General features: G+C 35.6%; 1 protein-coding gene across 1 annotated transcript in view; it reads right to left on the reverse strand.

Moving 5' to 3' along the window:
- The window catches only part of LOC136846926 (titin homolog), a 231,395-nt gene that overhangs the window by 129,805 nt on the left and 80,847 nt on the right, over positions 1-20,743 (reverse strand). Inside the window, exon 14 of the mRNA XM_067118179.1 lies at positions 18,864-19,178. Coding sequence (XP_066974280.1) covers positions 18,864-19,178 — 315 coding nt within the window. The remainder of the gene's footprint in view (positions 1-18,863; positions 19,179-20,743) is intronic.

Consider the following 20,743-nt stretch of genomic DNA (forward strand, 5'->3'; position numbering starts at 1 on the left):
ATAATATATATGTGTGTGTATATGTATATTTATATAATATATATATATGTACGTATGTGTGTGCGTGCTAAATTGAAAAGCAGGAAACAGACGTTGCGTTCCAACCTCGGTCCCGCTAAATCAAAATGGCTAAATATACAAGCACGACTGTGAGTGACCCCAAAGCACTGACCAAATCTAATTGTGAAAGTTCGTGTTTCCTTCCAGATTCCGTTTCTCCCTTAACATTTCTTTTCCATCCGTTCCCTGAAATCTGTCACGTTCGGTCGTCAGATTTCCAGTCCACCGTCATCTCGGGGCAATGCAAAAGGGGGTCCGCCACATTAATGTATTTATACGCCCGTGGTTAAAGTTTCTCTTTTCCCTGAGAATTTTCCTCGTTGCTTTGGGCGTGTGGGCGGCTTCTTTCTTATTCAGACCATTAACTTTCGCCCCGTGCTTGCGCGAGTGTGTCGGCGAGCGTGGGAGCACGCACATGCGTATATGAAAACATCTTCTCTCGTGCTCTGTCATACCGAATGCTGTGCGTTGAAAGCAGTCTCTTTTTTCGCTCGCTTATACCGAAGTATTGAGTTTTACTATTTTACTCTCTCTCTCTCTCTCTCTCTCTCTCTCTCTCATACAAATTATTGAATATTTTTTCCTCTTGTTTTCCCTAAATTTTGTTATTCTCTCTCTCTCTCTCTCTCTCTCTCTCTCTCTCTAATAACCACACGCCAATTTTACCTCTCTCTCTCTCTCTCCCTAGTAACCGCACATCAGTTTTTATCTATTTATTCCTCTTTAATAACCACATATACAATTTTGCTTTGCTCTCTCTCTCTCTCTAATAACCACATACTAATTTTTCTCTCACTCCCTCTTTAATAATCACATATGAAATAATGACATTTTGGTTTCTCTATCTCTCTCTCTCTAATAACCACATATCAGTTTTTTCTCTCACTCCCTCTTTAATAAACACATATGAAATAATGAAATTTTGGTTTCTCTCTCTCTCTCTCTCTCTCTCTCTCTCTCTCTCTCTCTCTCTCTCTCTCTCTCTCTCTCTCTCTCTCCGTTTGGTGCCCACTTACCTCGCATGCCCACATGAAAATGGTGATTCGAGTCTGGGTGGCACGATTGCGTCGTTGCATCTTCATGATTTCGGCTACGAGGCCCGGCGATTTCAGATCACAGTAGGGAACATCTAATCTACTCACAGATCTACTACTATCTGTTTCTACCATCGTCTGCAAAAGTTTTTCTTTTGTTTAATCCTTCGCGGACCAGATTTTCGATCGCCGGCGTTTCCCAGACATCTTGGAGGTTTGAAAGACTCCTCTTTTTAATATAAAATTTTGAATTTACTTGTCCTGTTGACGAATGAGGGTCGACAGCATTTCACCATGTCCACTTTCCGTTTCTGTATCATTAAATTTTCTCCGTCATATTGAATTGTTTCCGTGTATTTTCCTGTAAATTGAAATCGGGTTTTATGGATCTGCTACGAAGAGCAATTCTAGATGACTCTGTGGCTCGTTTGCTAAACCTTCACGCATGATTTTAATGATAATAAGCACCTGAACTTCCTGCGACGCGACTTGAATGTTAAAGGAGACTAAACACACACTTTACCTCACATTCAACATTCAAACAATTTTTTTTTATTGAAATCGCAAGCATTAATCACGAATCTAAAATTAAAACAGCACTACTAAATTCACCTGACACGTCACTTTGTTGAAACTTCACGACTAAAATACCTGAAGGCGGAACGCCCACTTCGCATCACCTTTAATTAGAACAGAATTTCTCAGTGTGGAAAAAAAAATAAGTTTTTCAGCAGAAATTTAAATTTCGCAAAAAATGGCACCACAGCTCTGAATTCCTTTTAAATATCACTTAGTGAATCCGTGGAACATTCACCTCATAACACCCCTCCTCCTCCTCCTCTACTCCTCTTATGCCCCTCACCCACGCCCTCACCCAACGGCACCACCTATCACGTGACGTCGTTAATTGTTCTGGTTGTCCCGACCTCTTTCACCCACCCACTGTGGGGCTTCCTCCCCGAACCACAGCTGACTGGCGAATTCCCGGATGTTACTGTTGACATGCAGATTCATCCCGCACCGGAATGAAGATGCCAAGTGTCGCCGGCCGTCACAATTAAATCGGAACGAGGTTGAAAATTTCTTTCTTTTAAATCATTAACAGAGAACGTAATTGGGAAGTAGTTCCCGTATCAACTTGAGGGTTGCGAGATCGAGATGCCGAGAATCTTGCTGTAACGGATAAAAACTGGATGGAATATACAAAATGTTTCTTAGCAATGGGTTTAAAATTCGGAAAACTTCATTAAAACAAGCGGAATTCGCTCGACAATTTCACAGCGGACGAGTGTTCAAAAGCGTTCGTATGACTCACTGTAGTAGTGCACAGGCACTGGCCGATGGCTTCCCCCCTTCCCCCATCCTTCCTAACCGCCCCCCCCCTCACAATTTAACACAAGGACACACGTCTCTTTCACATTTAGGTTACGTAGATATCTCGGATGATTTTAGAAGGATGGGAGTGACTCGAGAGGCTACAAATGTCCGAAAATTAGACTTTGTTACGTGTAAGGTGCAAATTGGTAATGAAATATTCAAAACAGATTTGCACTCAATCCAATTACTTGTCATATATATACGTATCACTTAATTTGTAAGACATTAGCTAGATTTTATGTCATATATATATATATATATATATATATATATATATATATATATATATATATATATATATATATATATATATATATATATATATATGTATGTATATTCATGTTTAATTTTTAAATATTTGACATTAAATTTAGATTACAAGTTATGTGATGCATAGTATATATGATAAATTATTTAATATAGAGCAAAACCTTTTCAACATTTCATGACTAATTTGCACTCTGCATGTAACAAAACATGAGGAAACCGATTTGAACCCATCCAAAAGCAATGTGCAAAGCACCACATCCGAATTCCAAACAGATCAATCAACACATTTTTAACCTGTCCCAAGTGGCAGATAATGGCTTAAAATCACCGCAAAAATTCGCACTGAAAATATTTGTACATAATAACTCAAGGCCATCTTCACTGTTATCCCAAATACCTATCCCCTCCCTCACAAAGGGAAGGGGGGGATGCTTGTCCCAGTTTCCCTCCCTACCCCCCGGCAAGGGAAAACACCTGTCCCAATTTCTCCGTGGGAAATTGGGACACCTGCCCCAATTTTCTTAAGCAATTCTGGGGTTTTCAATCGCAACACAAACACGGCTATAAAGACCAAGTTAGCTCGTTCACTCGGTTTCTGCATCACTGATCGTCCGGTAATTATAAATCTTCGCATTATTTCCCTCATTAAATTCCGGAATAATTCCGGATCGCGCCATACACAATACACGTCATTCACTGCTGCTTTGTGTCACTCATCACCATCGCCACACACGATGAATAACGCGTATGAATAACGGATGAATGTGTGTGAATGCGAGCGGCGGCGGAGGAATAGACGAGTGCAACTAACACTAGCTCGTTACAGGTACGGATGACGAGATGGATATACCGGCTCCGTGAGTGGGGAGGGGGAGGAGGAGGAGGGGTGTTATGAGTAAAGGGGAGGGGAAATACAGGTGTAACGCGATATATACTTCCACCCCATCCCCCCCTATCCCCGGGGCTTACTTCAATCCGGCACCCCTCCCAAAAATCTTGTCACCTTTCTGCCTAGCTTGTCTTTCGAGAATTTATTGTGGGGATTTGATTAATTAAAGTTTCAGTAATATATAGAAGTAATATATATAAATATATATAAATATATATATATATATATATATATATATATATATATATATATATATATATATATATATTATACATATATATAATATTATATAAGTATTTCTGACTCACGAAAATGTGGGACGTGATATCTTTATCTATATATACAGTATATATATATAAATTTCTGACCACGGTCTTTCAGGTAACAGTAACCCTGGGCATTAGCAATTGCCTCAGGAATTGCTAATGCCCTGGACTCTCATTCGAAAGACCGGGGTTGATCCTGTCGTGAGTCAGAGTTTTATTTCTGTGAACCACGTTCCCATGTTGTTCATTTATATATATATATATATATATATATATATATATATATATATATATATATATATATATATATATATATATATATATATATCAAAATTACTGACTGAAAGGAGCTACGTGAAATAATGGGTAATAATTTTTACACAAGGATTTAACATCAATTTTATTATTATTATTATCATTATTATTATTATTATTATTATTATTATTATGGTTGTTGCTGTTGTAGTATTTCTATGAGCAGAGAGCTCAGTTACCCATAACTTAACAACCTCTTACTCACAACACAAGAAAAAAAAACTGTCAGACAATCTATAAAGAAAAAACAACTACATAAAAAAACGGGGGGATCCTGGGGCTACTTTTTGCTTTTTTTTAATCCTTCGTGATATGTACAATGGGGGGCCATTTCATTGATGGCTCATAAACGCAAGACCGTTGTAATGCTATAAAACGAATGGTTCTTGGGTTCTGTGTGTGTGCGTATGTTTGTGTATTTGGAGGGGGTGAAGGCAAGATTTCCTTTCACACACTTACACATACGTACACACACACATATACAGTATATATATATATATATATATATATATATATATATATATATATATATATATATATATGTTCACATATAAATATATAAAAATATATATAAATAAATAAACATATATACATACATACATACACACACACATATATATAACGCCCATAATATTAAGTTGTCAGGGAGACAATCATACAATACGGCTGATTCTATCACTATAGCTCTGGGCCAGCGATTGATTGTATCCTGTACTCTGGCGTCAAAATTGCAATGATTATCGATACCTGAACATGATTAAGTGTGGAGTAGTGAAGAGTAGGGTATTATTCATACGGTAAGTAAAGTAGGGGAATAACGATTTCGGATGGACTACAATAAGAAAGCAAAATAAAATAGTACTGTAGTTCGTTGACAGTACAAATACCCTTCATTCACTCAAAGTTAACTTTTGCGTCGACTCTTAAAAACTTCTACCTTTTAAAAGTCAAATCTGAACAATTCCTGCGCTGTTAATATTCACTCTGCCTTCTCCAAATTTCTCTTATTCTTCTTTTTTTTTTTTTTTCATAGTGGCGTTGAATTGAGCTGAATGCAGAATTTAGGCCAAGGGCCAAGCACTGGGACCTATGAGGTCATTCAGCGCTGAAAGGATTGAATTGAATATGGAATTTGGGCTAAATGCCAAGCACTGAGACCTATGAGGTCATTCAGCGCTGAAACGGAAATTGAGAGTAAAAGGTCTGAAAGGTGTAACGGGAAGAAAACCTCAAAGCAGTTACACTATGAATCAATTGCTAGGAGAGGGTGGAAAGTAAGATGGAAGAAAGAGAATATGAACGGAGGTACAGTAAAAGGACCGAAAGGGGTTGCAGCTAGGGTCCGAAGAGACGCTGCAAAGAACCTTGAGTAATGCCTACAGTGCACCGCATGAGGTGCACTGACGGCACTACTCCCCTACGGGGATAAGGGCGTTTGTCACCCATCCCAAAGATAATGATTTAAAAAATTTACATGAAAGAGGAAACGTTGAATGCACACACACACACACACACACACAATAAAGTTCAAATTTCAAAGCAAAATAGAAAAACGTTGTTGAACGGCAAAAAATAATTTGAGGGGCATTAAAATGCCAGTCTCTCTCTCTCTCTCTCTCTCTCTCTCTCTCTCTCTCTCTCTCTCTCTCTCTCTCTCTCTCTCTCTCTTGTGGAAGAGAAATCTTTTACTTGAACGCACAGCAGTAATGAGACGTTATTACTGTGTTACTTAAGCGTAGAATCCATTCACAGCACAAGAGGATATGACGTTTATAATCACCCCGTGGTAATTATTTTCATTATAAGTTTTATGGTGCTGTCGTTACTTAATTATCTGGGATCAACAGTTGCTAAAGACCTCGTTTTAAGGAGTACAGTATATACGCCTTTATTTGTATATTGTTCAACGCTAGTATACATCCTGTTGGGAAAGGACCGTACATACATACACACATACATAAATCCCGTACCCGGGATCGATTCCCGGCCGGGCATCGGAATAATTTAATTTCTTTCTTAATTTGGATCTAGGCTTAGTAGTGACCAGCGTTTCCAAAATGCGAAGGAATCGAGAAGTTAAAAGGGAATTGTTGTGAATGAAAAATTACAATATGTATGTATATACACACACACACATATACATATATGATTATAATCATCATCTAAATTTGATGGATTATTACCAGCAATCTCTTAGAATACACAAACATTTCTTACATTCGAATTCGTCCGAGTTACTACTTGGAAAAAAAAATTGTCAAACTCTTGAAAACTTCCTGCATTACAAGGAATATAATTTCTGAATATTTATACCCAAGACTGCAACTGGTTCTCTCGCTCGCCATTTTGCGGGTAATATTTTGGTTTCGTATTTTTAATATTAATATCACACTTTAAAATCAAAATATTTGCATGACTCCTAAACCCTCCCCTCACCTTAATTAATGTTACACATTAAAGTACATAAAAATTTTTCTGATTAAGTCACTTGATTTTCGTTCAGATATATATATATATATATATATATATATATATATATATATATATATATATATATATTTTTATATATATATATATACACACACACACACACACACATGCAAACATTAGACTACAAATGTCGTTTAACATCCAATTCGCTCTACCTCTGAGATAATACCAGGTGACGAACCGCTTATCAATTACAATTCCCCTTCGTTATTATTTCCGAAGTAAAGCCAATTTGATACTGAACGACATTTGTGGCTTAATGTTTGTGTACACAAAACGTCTCGGTGATATGATATAAATTCATGTATATATATGTATATGTATGTATGTATACACATATATATATATATATATATATATATATATATATATATATATATATATATATATATATATATATATATATATATATATATATATATATATCTATATATATACACACACACAAACATATATATATAATATTTTTTTTAAAGCATTTACGAATCTACAGCTATTTTTGCGACTTCCGTTACGTTTTTGCCGTTAAAACCTTCGTCCGGTCTCGAAAATAAAAATAAAAAAAAAAACGGGGAAAAAAACGTGTAAAATTTTCGTGAGACCGTTATCTTCCTGTGGAAAGTATGCGCGTCTTTATCATCACCTCCGCTATCTTCTTTCTCTTATCTTTCTCGTATCTATCCCTTATCTTCATTTACGTCACGAGATACCATCTTCCGCCCTTTCTGGTATTGACAGAAACTGTCACTGATTCAATTAAGAGGGTAATGGAAACAAACTAATAAAGAACAAGTAAAAAATGCAATCGAGTTTTCTGTACATCATATAATCAAGGCCACCGAAAATAGATCTATCTTTCGGTGGTCTCGGTACAATGTTGTATGAGCCACGGTACATGAAACTTTACCCACGGCCCGGTGTTGGCCTGGCCTATGTCGTTGACAGACGCACGATTATGGCTAACTTTAACCGTAAATAAAATAAATAAATACTGAGGCTAGAGGGCTGCAATTTGGTATGTTTAAGATCTGACGGCGGACAAAAAAAGTGCGGATAAAAAAAGTGCGGACAGAAAAAGTGCGGACGGACAGGCAATGCCGGCACAATAGTTTTCTTTTCAGAAAACTAAAAATAGAGAAACTTCATATAAAAAAATTTGAAACTTATACCTACGTCAGCTGGCTAGACTACAGCCATTTTCCAGAAAGAGTAAGGGAGGTACAGAATTCCAGAGCAAATAATAGAAAAGAATAAAATACAGAATTTAGGCCAAAGGCCAAGCGCTGGGACCGATGAGGTCATTCAGCGATGAAAGAAAAATTGACAGAAGTTTTAGGAGAGTGTGGGTGGAAAGTAAGATGGACGAAGAGATTATGAACGGAGGGACAGTAAAAGAACGAAAGGGGTTGCAGCTAGGGGCCGAAGGGACGCTGCAAAGAACCTTAAGTAATGCCTACAGTGTACCGCGTGAGGTGCACAGTAGGCACTACCTCCCCACGGAGGCCAGGGCAAAAAATGAAGACATTATCAAGATTTCCTTTTATTCTTATAAAGTAAGCTCTCACATTCTTACACAGTAAGAATGTGATGGAGGGCGAATACTTTCTATTCTTGTTGGCTGTTTGAAGCATCACGCGTCGGCTGACAAACTACTGGCCTAAATCAAACAACTCTCTCTCTCTCTTAAAGGACGTTTCTACCTTACTCTATGGTCCATATGAAACGCCTGTGATCTGAATATTTTTTCTTTCTTTTAATGGAAACTTTCCATTAACAATGGAGCATCAGACACAATACAGACTTGCAGGAACGTCTCCAGTCTAACTCTCTCTCTTTCTCTAATACCAAATATCAGACGTTACGTCCTCTCTCGTTTTCTCAAGTTCTCTCTCTCTCTCTCTCTCTCTCTCTCTCTGTGCAAAGATTCTCGCTGATTACTTTGGGCAATAAATCAACGGACAGAATTTCAACTCAAATAAAACCTCTCCAATCTTATTGTTTTCTCTCTCTCTCTCTCTCTCTCTCTCTCTCTCTCTCTCTCTCTCTCTCTCTCTCTCTCACGAGTGTGTGAGCTAATTATAAAAACAAGCTGGTGCAAGGGAGACGACCAAGAGGCAATGTTTTCTTCGCAAACACTCGAACAACTGTTCGGCCGACCGTCCATTACCCTCAGTCAACCCCAGAGGAAGATTTACGCTAAGACATATTGTTCATGTACTTCTGGCACTTAGCGAAAATTTCACGCGTTAGAAAATAAGATTTCACGCGTTTTTTTATTATATTTCGCGACAGGTGAATATTTGACAATTGTCTATTTTCACTTCTCTTGTTTGACTTTCATATTTCGTTCGTCTCATTATTTATCGAGTTTTCTTGTTTCCTGTTTATATTAAATCTTAGTTGTATTCAATATCTAATATTTATATTATATATATATATATATATATATATATATATATATATATATATATATATATATATATATATATATATATTTTATTTATGTTTACATTAAATCTTAATTGTATTCAATATACTGTATAATTTATATATACATATGTATATGTATATATATATGTTTATATATATATATATATATATATATATATATATATATATATATATATATATATATATATATATATATTGAAAATCTGTTTATGATCGTCAAATCTCAGTTGTGTATTATATCGGGTTTTTTTATTTTATACTGTGAATATTTTATGACCGCTTCGAGGCTGAATATTCCATTCGACGATTTCAAAGTTTTATTATTGTGATGTATTATCTAATTCAGTTGCATTTCCCTGAAAGCATGCAATGCGTTTTCTCGGAGGAGAATTTAATTAAATGCTGACGGACGGTGGGTCAAGGCCACAGAATAAAATCAGGATTTGGAAATGTGCTAATTAATTATGTGGCACGATAATCGTTTCGTTAAAACTTCGTAGATAAATACCCAAGCCTATGGTGTTCTACAACTTCATAAACACATAACTACGCCTATGCTGTTCTAAAAACCTCATAAATAAATAACCAGGCCTATGATGTTCTAAAACTTCATACACAGGTAACTAGATCCATGATGTTTTCAAACTTAATAATTAAATAATTAGGCCTATGCTGTTCTAAAACTTCATACATAAATAATTAGGCCTAAGCTGTTTTAAAACTTCATACATAAATAATTAGGCCTGCGCTGTTTTAAAACTTCAATGCTGTTCTAAAACTTCATATATAAATAACCAGGCCTATGCTGTTCTAAAATTTCACAAACAAATAAATAGGCCTATGCTGTTCTAAAACTTCACAAACAAATAACTAGGCCAATGATGTTCTAAAACTTCATAAATAAAAATAACCAGGCCTATGGTGTTCTGAAACTTCATAAAAATTAGGCAAATGCCGTTCTAAAAACTTCATATAAAATTAGGCATATGATGTTCTAAATACTTCATAAATAAATAATTAGGCCTATGCTGTTCTAAAACTTCATAAATAAAAAACCAGGCCTCTGGTGTTCTAAAACATCATACATAAATAATTAGGGCAATGCCCTTTATGGCGACAACGCATTCCCATTCTCATCCGTGACTAACATCATTTGGTCTAAGGCCTCCTCTGATTAACGACCAGGAAGCCATTTCATAATTCATAAACGTTCTAATCCCTGGAAAGTTCCAAACAATCAGTTACCTGTTTGAGAAGTTTCCTTTCTTACTAGTGAACCCTTAGAAAGATTTCTTACTAGTGAACCTTCAGAAAGGTTTCTCACTAGGAAACCTTCAGAAACATTTTTCACTAGTGAACCTTCAGAAACACTTCTCACCAGTGAACCTTCAGAAAGATTCCTCACTAGTGTACATTCAGAAAGATTTCTCACTAGTGAACCTTCAGGAAGATTTCTCACTAGTGAACCTTCAGAAAGATTTCTTACTAGTGAACCTTCAGAAAGATAATATTTCTCACTAGTGAACCTTCAGAAAGATTTCTCACTAGTGAACCTTCAGAAAGATTTCTCACTAGTGAACCTTCAGGAAGATTTCTTACTAGGGGAACCTTCAGAAAGATCTCTCACTAGTGAACCTTCAGAAAGATTTCTTACTAGGGAACCTTCAGAAAGATCTCTCACTAGTGAACCTTCAGAAAGATTTCTCACCAGTGAACCTTCAGAAAGATTTCTCACTAGTGAACCTTCAGAAAGATTTCTCACCAGTGAACCTTCAGAAAGATTTCTCACTAGTGAACCTTCAGAAAGATTTCTCACTAGTGAACCTTCAGAAAGATTTCTCACTAGTGAACCTTCAGAAAGATTCCTCACTGGTGAACCTTCAGAAAGATTCTCACTGGTGAACCTTCAGAAAGATTTCTCACTAGTGAACCTTCAGAAAGATGTCTTTAAGACAAGGTACAGCTTACCCTCCAAATTTGATATATTTTTTTATGCATTAAAAGACAGCAGACAATGCTTAGACACTTGTGAATTAGCGGGGTCCAGTCAAGAACAGGTGTGAACAAAATGATGAATGAGATATGGTTAAATCAACTAATAATAAAAATTCTCCATCAGATTGCCCATCCCACCAGCCTCTGCTCTTAAAAAAAATGGTACTAACTACCTAAAGAGCTTCGTAACCAAATTTTACAGCTACTGATCAACCCTCTAGAAGCCCCTATTGAAACGGAAATAAATAAGTAAAAATGCGCGTAAAAATTTCTTCGGCGCAATCGAGTTTTTCTGCACTGGTGGTGGTGCTGCCTATAAAACTCTAAGCCGCAGCCCATAAAACTCAGCCACAGCCAGGTGGTGGCCTGTGTTGTTGGTACCTATAGCGCTGCCAGAAGTAAGATTATGGCTAACCTTAACCTTAAACAAAGTACAAACTACTAAGGCTAGAATGCAATTTGGTATGTTTGATGATTGGGGGTGGATGATCAGCATCCCAATTTGCAGTCCTCTAGCCTCAGCAGTTTTTAAGATCTGAGGGTGGGCAGAAAAAGTACGGACAGACAGACAAATAGCCATCTCAATAGTTTTCTTTTAAAGGAAACTAAAACCGATAGTGCTTCCCAATCCGACTAAGCCTATCAGGTGTCTCTAAAATTAGAGAGAACAGGCCTGCGTCTCCAGCCACTCATTCGGCATGTCTCTTTTTTTTCTCTACTTCCTGTAACATGATCAAAGAACAGATAATTCTCTCTCTCTCTCTCTCTCTCTCTCTCTCTCTCTCTCTCTCTCTCTCTCTCTCTCTCTGAGGTAATTATATCCTCAAAAGGTTAGCCATGGTTTGAACTTTATTTTTAGTTACTAATGGAATCTAAAACTGAATATTTTTCAGCCATACACAAACACACACCACAAGCATATATATATATATATATATATATATATATATATATATATATATATATATATATATATATATATATATATATATATATATATGTATATATATATATATATATGTATATATATAATGTATATAAGGGTAAAAGAAACACAACTTACTGCATTATAACACAACATGAACATGAATTGATTTGCTTGTGCAGTCTGGCGTCGCAACGACTTTGGTTCTCAGTGCTAGCATTACTATTAATCGAATTAACAATGGACTGTAAAAGCTTTTATTTATATCTCATAATTCCTCGCGGTACCATTAAGAGTCATGATTCGCAAAATCAAATCGAATATTTATATTGGAAATATATAACGTCCTAGCCACTAATCACGGAATTATCCCGCAAGAATCAAATTCAATATGAATTATGAAAATGAATAATTTTTCTGGTCATTGGGAAACAAAACTAATATATACTTGTATTGGAAATTTTATTGCAATTCGGAAGGAATTCTGAATCATGAACCAAAGAAATCATGAATCAAAGAATTCTGAATCATGAACCAAAGAAATCATGAATCATAGAATTCTGAATCATGAACCAAAGAAATCATGAATCAAAGAATTCTGAATCATGAACCAAAGAAGTCATGAATCAAAGAATTCTGAATCATGAACTAAAGAAATCATGAATCAAAGAATTCTGAATCATGAAGAATTCTGAATCATGAAGCCAAAGAAGTCATGAATCAAAGAATTCTGAAACAAAGAAATCATGAACCATGAAAAGAAGTCATGAATCAAAGAATTCTGAACCATGAACCTAAGAAGTCATGAATAAAAGAATTCTGAATACCAAAGAAATCATGAATCAAAGAATTCTGAATCATGAACCAAAGCAATTATCTGTTCTGGAGACAAGAGACAAATACGAATCTGTACAGATTCATGACTCAACATCAAGCGAATATTCATATCTAAAAAGAACGACTTCCTCGTCCCTCCCTTAGTCGGCGAATCACGAATCGCGACTCAAACCGAATATTTTCACTTTGGAAAGGAAAAGATTCATCAGCGTTGGTCACAATGATGTTGCAATGTAAACAATGCTAACGACCTGGCACCCAAATACCCCCAGAATCCGATGCCAAGTGGCGACAAAAAGGCTGCCAGAGAGAGAGAGAGAGAGAGAGAGAGAGAGAGAGAGAGAGAGAGAGGGGCCAACGCCTCTCACGCAGTTGTGCTAACAATGGAGTTCTGTCTATGAAACTTCAGGTGCTCTTTGTATAACTACAGGTTGGTGTTCATTAACGTGTGTTTCTCTCTCTCTCTCTCTTACACACACACACACACACACACACACACACACACACACACACATATATATATATATATATATATATATATATATATATATATATATATATATATATATATATATATATATATATATACACTTCCCTTTCGGTGCTCAAGCGATCTGGGACAAGATTACAACCCTGTTGCAACCCACCAAAATCAACTAACTACTAGCTACATAATCCACTACTTAAAACCGTCAAACCGGCGATGATGACCGTTATCTTTGCGACGCCAAGTTACAGAATCAACCAGCTTAGAAGAAAGAAAACAACAGTGAACTTGACAAAAAAAAAAACGGCCCAAAATTACGTTCTTCCGCCCACAGAGAGAGAGAGAGAGAGAGAGAGAGAGAGAGAGAGAGAGAGAGAGAGAGAGAGAGAGAAAGAGAGAGGGAGGGGGGTGGGGCGGGTGTCTTTCAAGGTAATGCGGACATTAAATCTCCTATTTTCAGGCAGCAGCAGCGAGACAGGAGATGTTTGTACGTTTGTTGGTGTCGTGTGGCGCCAAACGAAAGTATAACATAACAACCATATTAATATTCAAAGATTAAAGATTTATCCAGACTAACTACTGCTTTGTGAACACGGAAGGGCTGCCTTTCGATTTTGGACTTCAAACAAAAATTAAATGCTGACAAATTTGATTAGCATTCTATTAGTTTTCTGAAAAGAAAACTATTGTACCGGCTTTGTCTGTCCGTCCGCACTTTTTCTGTCCGCCCTCAGAAAAATGACACTTGCTCTAAGAGCAAGAGCCCGTGCTAGCATAACGCCAGCTCAGTCTAAAACTACATCAAGTAAAACAACCAGTAAAAACGGCATTAAACATCCGCCCCCCGCCAAAACCCCATAAGGCATTGCCAGGTATTATATTATTCCTATTATCCGTTAAAGATGAAACCGCGTTTACACAGTAGACTTTCTATATTAATTAAAAGAGCCCAACGGAAATAGCCCCTACATCTAACAAGGAAATCTGAGGATATTTACTTGGGGTTAATTGTTTCGACCACAGAGCGAGGCATAAGGAACCGTAAGGTCCATCAGCACGCGAAGCACATTAAGTTCTCTGGACTGCAGCCACGTCGAACGCGTGGCTCTGCAATGTTTGGGTCTCTTGAGGAACGACGATTAGAAGGGTGATGTCTGAGCAGTTACAAAGATGGGGTTTGTATGTGAAGGTGTATGTATGTATGTATGTATGTATATATATATATATATATATATATATATATATATATATATATATATATATATATATATATATATATATATATATATATTTCTTAGCGCTTTCATTTATGACTGAATTTAAGGGTAAAAGAAAATTCTCCTTTAAAATTTACTTGTGTTTTCATCGTCATAAAATGTGATTCGCTATTTAGCTTTGACAATAATAATGTGAGATTCGTTCTATTTCACCACAGAATTGCCAGATGGATTCAAAACATGGATCTGAGCATAAACACAGAGAGAGAGAGAGAGAGAGAGAGAGAGAGAGAGAGAGAGAGAGAGAGAGAGAGAGAGAGAGAGAGAGAGATAGATGTGTGTTTATGCTCAGATCAATCTTCTGAATCCACCTGGCAATTCTGTAGTGACATGGAACGAATCTCACATTATTATTTTCATAGCTAAATAACGATTCACATTGTATGTCGATGAAAACACGAATAAATTTGAAAGGAGAATTTTCGTTTAATTTTAAATTCAGTCTTAAATGAAAGCGCCATGCCAAGAAATACGACGAACAGAGAAATAAATCTTTCCTTTCCTTTGATCTCTCGTAATCCAGGAAGTGTTCCTGAACACTTTCTGAGAATTTTAGATTCATCTTATTTTCAACTGCCAGAATTTAAGACAAAATAATTCTACAATTTCCCTTCACGTCATTTATTTATATCTTCGTGTTGCAACTTTATTTGTATTTACAGATCTTCCTTCGTAATAAGATCGTTGTTCAGTAAACGGTATCAGAATTTAGTATATTGTACATTATTAGTCTTGCCCCTCTGAAAGAGAAAGTTGAAGAAATCGGAGCATATATTAATAAATTAAAAATTGTTCGAAAAAAGTTTTTAATTTGCCTCAATCGCGAAATTGCTGACTCATTTTCTGTAAGTCACAGACAATGTCTAAAAACATTTTTCATTCGTCTCACTGGTCTGATGCAGTTTTGAAATCGTTTTCAATGAGAAAGATTTACGCTAAAAAGAAAAAACGCTCCTCATTTGTTTCTGATCTGACCGTTGCTCGCCGCCTTCCAAGGTCATAGATTTATGTCAAAAACTTTACTAACCCCCACCCACCCCCCGCCTTTTACGAGAATTTTTTTTTTAAACAAAAAATACTTTTATATCCGGCTCATTGACCAGACCATTGGTGCACGGTCTCGAGGCCACACATACCATGTCTAAGAAACGTTTCTCATCCATATCTTTGACCCAATTGTTGGTTCACGTTTTCTAGGTCACGGATTTATGGAAAATCCTTATGCTCGGAATTACGCAAAACGTGTGTTTTATATCTTTAGCCGTTTTCGTTTTTAGTTTTGGTCCTTCGTTTACACTTTTGTCATTACTTGAGGTCACTATTCTCTACTTTCAGTATTCTCCCTCGGAATTACTTCTCTCTCTCTCTCTCCTTTTTACATTAACTCTTGTTCCCTCATTTACACTTTTATCTTTGCATGAAAAGCTTAATATTCTCTCAGTACTTTTCCTCTACATTACTTTCTCTCTCTCTCTCTCTCTCTCTCTCTCTCTCTCTCTCTCTCTCTCTCTCTCTCTCTCTCGTTTTTTTATTTACTCTTATTCCCTCATTTACACTTTTGTCTTTGCATGAAAAGCTTACTATTCTCTCAGTATTATTCTCTCTCTTTTTCGTTTTTATTTACTCTTATTCCGTCATTTACACTTTTGTCTCTGCATGAAAAGCTTACTATTTCTCTCTCTCTCTCTCTCTCTCTCTCTCTCTCTCTCTCTCTCTCTCTCTCTCTCTCTCTCTCGTTTTTATTTACTCTTATTCCCTCATTTACACTTTTGTCTTTGCATGAAAAGCTTACTATTCTCTCTCTCTCTCTCTCTCTCTCTCTCTCTCTCTCTCTCTCTCTCTCTCTCTCTCTCTCTCTCTCTCTCTCTCTCTCTCTTTTTATTTACTCTTATTCCGTCATTTACACTTTTGTCTCTGCATGAAAAGCTTACTATTCTCTCTCTCTCTCTCTCTCTCTCTCTCTCTCTCTTTTCTCGTATTACAAGTTCTACTTTTTCTAAATTCGCATATAATTTCGGCACACTGCCTGTAATCCCGTTTATTATCTTCCCACTTCTTTCGACCTCATCAACTATCTTTTGCCATGGAAAAAGTTCTTCAGTAATTGAACCTTCGACTATTATATTAACGAAACTCAAAAAAAAAAAAGCACGCACAAAGGAATAATAATCCCTCAGTTGCATGCAACATTAATGGAAACACAAGACATGCTTTGTGCAGTCCAAACAACCGCGCTGTCTTGAAACTCAAAAGCAAACAAGCATATCAATACGTCATTAACTTGAAAAGAAAAAAAAAACTAAAGCAAATTTTTGCGTCAAAGCTTTGTTGTAGGTTTTAGTGACACTTGGAAGTAAAAAAAAATAATAATAAAATAAAACAACCTTTCAGTAATTTGTTCTGACTCATTTTGAAGAGCAGTTTCAATAATTATACCAAGCAACAAAACTCAGGGTTTGACGTCTATGAAAAATAATTTGAAAGAATAAAAATATCAATACTTTGTTCTACCTCATTTGAGAGAATGGTCTCCACTAAAAAGTAAAATAAGACTTTGGCAGCATATTCAAGCTAATTACTTTAGAAAGCCCTAAAATCTGAGAGTAAAATAGATAAGACTTCAAACGTAAATTCCTCCAAAATTTTCAGTCCAATTCCTGCGGAAAATGCTAGAATTATCCCTCGCTTGACAACAGCGCTATTTGCGTGTTGTCAGCGACGAGCAATAAAAGGAGAGAATCCTATAAGAAAGAGAAAGAAGAGCGATAAAAAGAGAAAATCCTGTAAAAAAAAAAAAAGGCTCATAACTAGACAAAAAAAAAGACAGGCCATTAAAAAAAATTTTTCCAAACACATTAAAAGCACATTATACGCTTTTCCTCGAATTTGCCAAGCATTCCCTTAAAAAAAAAAGAAGAACATAATTAGCTTCAAGGAATAGGGAACACAGCGTTGATAATTGACAAAATAACAGGTCCCTCCCCTCTGCCATTTTGGCAAAATAATAACCTTGGTATCAAGAGTTAAGCGCATCAGAGGAGACGGAATCACAGCACTCGCTTCGTGATGAATTGACAAGTGAGCTTGAACAGCATATATATATATATGTATATATATATATATATATATATATATATATATATATATATATATATATATATATATATATATATATATATATGTATATATGTATGTATATATGTATATATATATATATATATATATATATATATATATATATATATATATATGTATATATATATATATATATATATATATATATATATATATATATATATATATATATATATATATATATATATATATATATATATATATACATTAGAAATAATCAACACACAATCACGTGCGGAACAGAAATAAATTTCTGATGGCCTAGTGGACAGCGTCCTTGCCTTTCAACTGAAAGACCTGGGTTCGATCCTGGTGTGAGTCAGAAAAATATATATATATATATATATATATATATATATATATATATATATATATATATATATATATATATATATGCACATGAACACGTAAGAATATTCTTGTTAAAAAAATAATTAAATGATACTTTGTCAGTGTAAAGAAATTATAATTAATACTATTAATAGACACTACACACGCTACATACATAACATAAATCCATGCTTTAGTCACTTACGTTATAAAATCAATTAAAAAAATACACAAACCGAGTCATAACCTTCATATAAACATACTGTATATATAAACTAGGTCATAACCTATTTCGAAACTAAATATATAAACTAGGTTAATAACCTTTAACCAAAAGGTACATAAAATAGGTTATAACCTATTTCGAAACACAATATATAAACTAGGTTAATAACCTTTAACCAAAACGTACATAAAATAGGTTACAACCTATTTCACAACGCAAAACGTTAACCAAACTACACGCATTATAAACATGTTATTTTACACTTTCTATAAACATATACTGTATATATATAAATTATAGGTTATAACCTATTTCCAAACGCATAAAGTTAACCAAACTAAAAACACACACAAAAAAAAGAAAATAAAATCCACACCAAAAAAATTAAAAATAAAAAACATTAAAAAGATTATAAACTAAAAAAAAAAAACTCGACACACTCCGCCATCGACGTGCAGCAGTTGCTTCGACCCGATTCATCATCATCACGCCCACTGACCTTCGGCGGCGTCAGGAAGGTAATGGTGAGGCGCCCCTCGTCCGTCCACTCGCACAGGGCCTTCTGCTGCGACGATGTCTCCGACGTGAGGCTGGAGCAGCCTAACTCTTCCTCGAATTCCCTCCGCCTTCTCTCTCTTTCTTCCTCCTCTTCTCTTCTCCTCCGGGCTTCTTCCTCCTTCTTCTTGCGGTATTTCCCTCGCACGTGGCGTTCAAAGGATTCGATGCTAAGGAGGAGGAGGTGTTTTTGAGGGGGGAGGTGAGGGGGAAATGGGTTGTGGTAGGAGGACGGTGGGGGGAAATTGAGGGGAAACCTCTCTGTTTTTTATATATAAATTTCTTTCCCCACGAATAAATTTTCAATTATTTTTTTTTTCTTTTGTGTTTCGTCCCGTTTCAGAAATTCAGGATCAAATCCTGAGCCTTTTTTTTCATTTAGTATTTTGTTTTCTTTTTATTTTCATTATAATTTATTTTCAGTCCCCAAATTAAAATCTAAATCCTAAAATAAGTTTTTTCCTTCGCAGATCCGCTGAAAAATGTTACCGCTAACAAAATCCTAAATGTTTAAGATTGACATTTTAAGACTTGATAACGTTATCGAACGCGCTAATTAAATCGTTAATGCTTAAATAATTGAAAAAAATAATGAGATAATTCAAAGCTATTTCTAGTTGCTCCTTCCATTATTTTCTTGTTGGTTTAAACTCAGCTACGACATCATTAGGAAAGCACAGAATGCAACTCGGAGTTATTCAGCCAAAGTGGTTTCAGTCTTTGGTTCTTTAACAAAGAAATAATTTGTCGTTACGAGATAATTTTGTTCCTTTCGAAATTACTTCGATAATTTTGCCTTTGAGACATACTCTATGAATGACTCGGATCTTGATGAGCTAAAAATTCTAAAACTTCCACAAAAATGATAAGTTCTGATAATATATATTATTCGGAATTACTCATTTTTCTATAATCGACAACTTCAGTCATAATAAAAAACTACTTTCAAATTTCTACATGAACTCTTGGATAATTTTGCCTTTGAGACATACTGTATGAATAATTCGGACCTTGATAAGCTAAAAATTCTTAAATTTCCATAAAAATGATAGGTTCGGATAATATATACTATTCTGAATTACCAATTTTTCTATAGTCGACAACTTCAGTCATAAAAAAAACTACTTTCAAATTTCTACATGAATTCTTTATCACAAACATCAGCAGTTGATCTGAAGCAAAAAACTTATTTTCCACTGACAAATGATGAAGAATGATGAAACTTAAGAATGTTTTAAAAAGCACTAATATTTTTTTCTTCTGCTTTTGCAATTGCGTCTGCTGCTTTAGCCGTCAGCCCCACATGCGTCACTCACTCACTGGCAGCGGCGGAGCATGATAAGGAGTCGAAAATAACCATGGCTAAGGTTTCAGTCGTAGGAGAGAGAATTATCTTTACCCGAATTTCACAAATGAAAGGGGAAGAATGATGTATTGCTTTTCAAGATCAGATAATTGTTTAAAAAATAGTTGCTGTTTACAATTTTCTGTGGAGATACTGTGTTTATGTAGATGAAGTGTATAAAGTATGTAAGTGGATGAACAGAAACAGGCAAACAGTGCTGCTATAAATGCATGAAAGCACAGACACACAGACAGGGTATATATATGTAAATGCATGAACAGACACAGGCAGACAGTGTTGTTGATATAATTACATGACAGGACAGACAGAGTATATATATGTGTAAATGCATAGACAGACACAGGCAGACATGACACAGGCAAACAGTGTTGTTGCTATAAATACATGAAAGGACAGACAGACAGACTTGTTGCTGTGAAACTGCGATAGATAAAATAAGTTCGACACAAATATTTGTG

The sequence above is a fragment of the Macrobrachium rosenbergii genome, chromosome 16 (genome assembly GCF_040412425.1).
Source record: "Macrobrachium rosenbergii isolate ZJJX-2024 chromosome 16, ASM4041242v1, whole genome shotgun sequence".
Lineage (NCBI taxonomy): Eukaryota > Metazoa > Arthropoda > Malacostraca > Decapoda > Palaemonidae > Macrobrachium > Macrobrachium rosenbergii.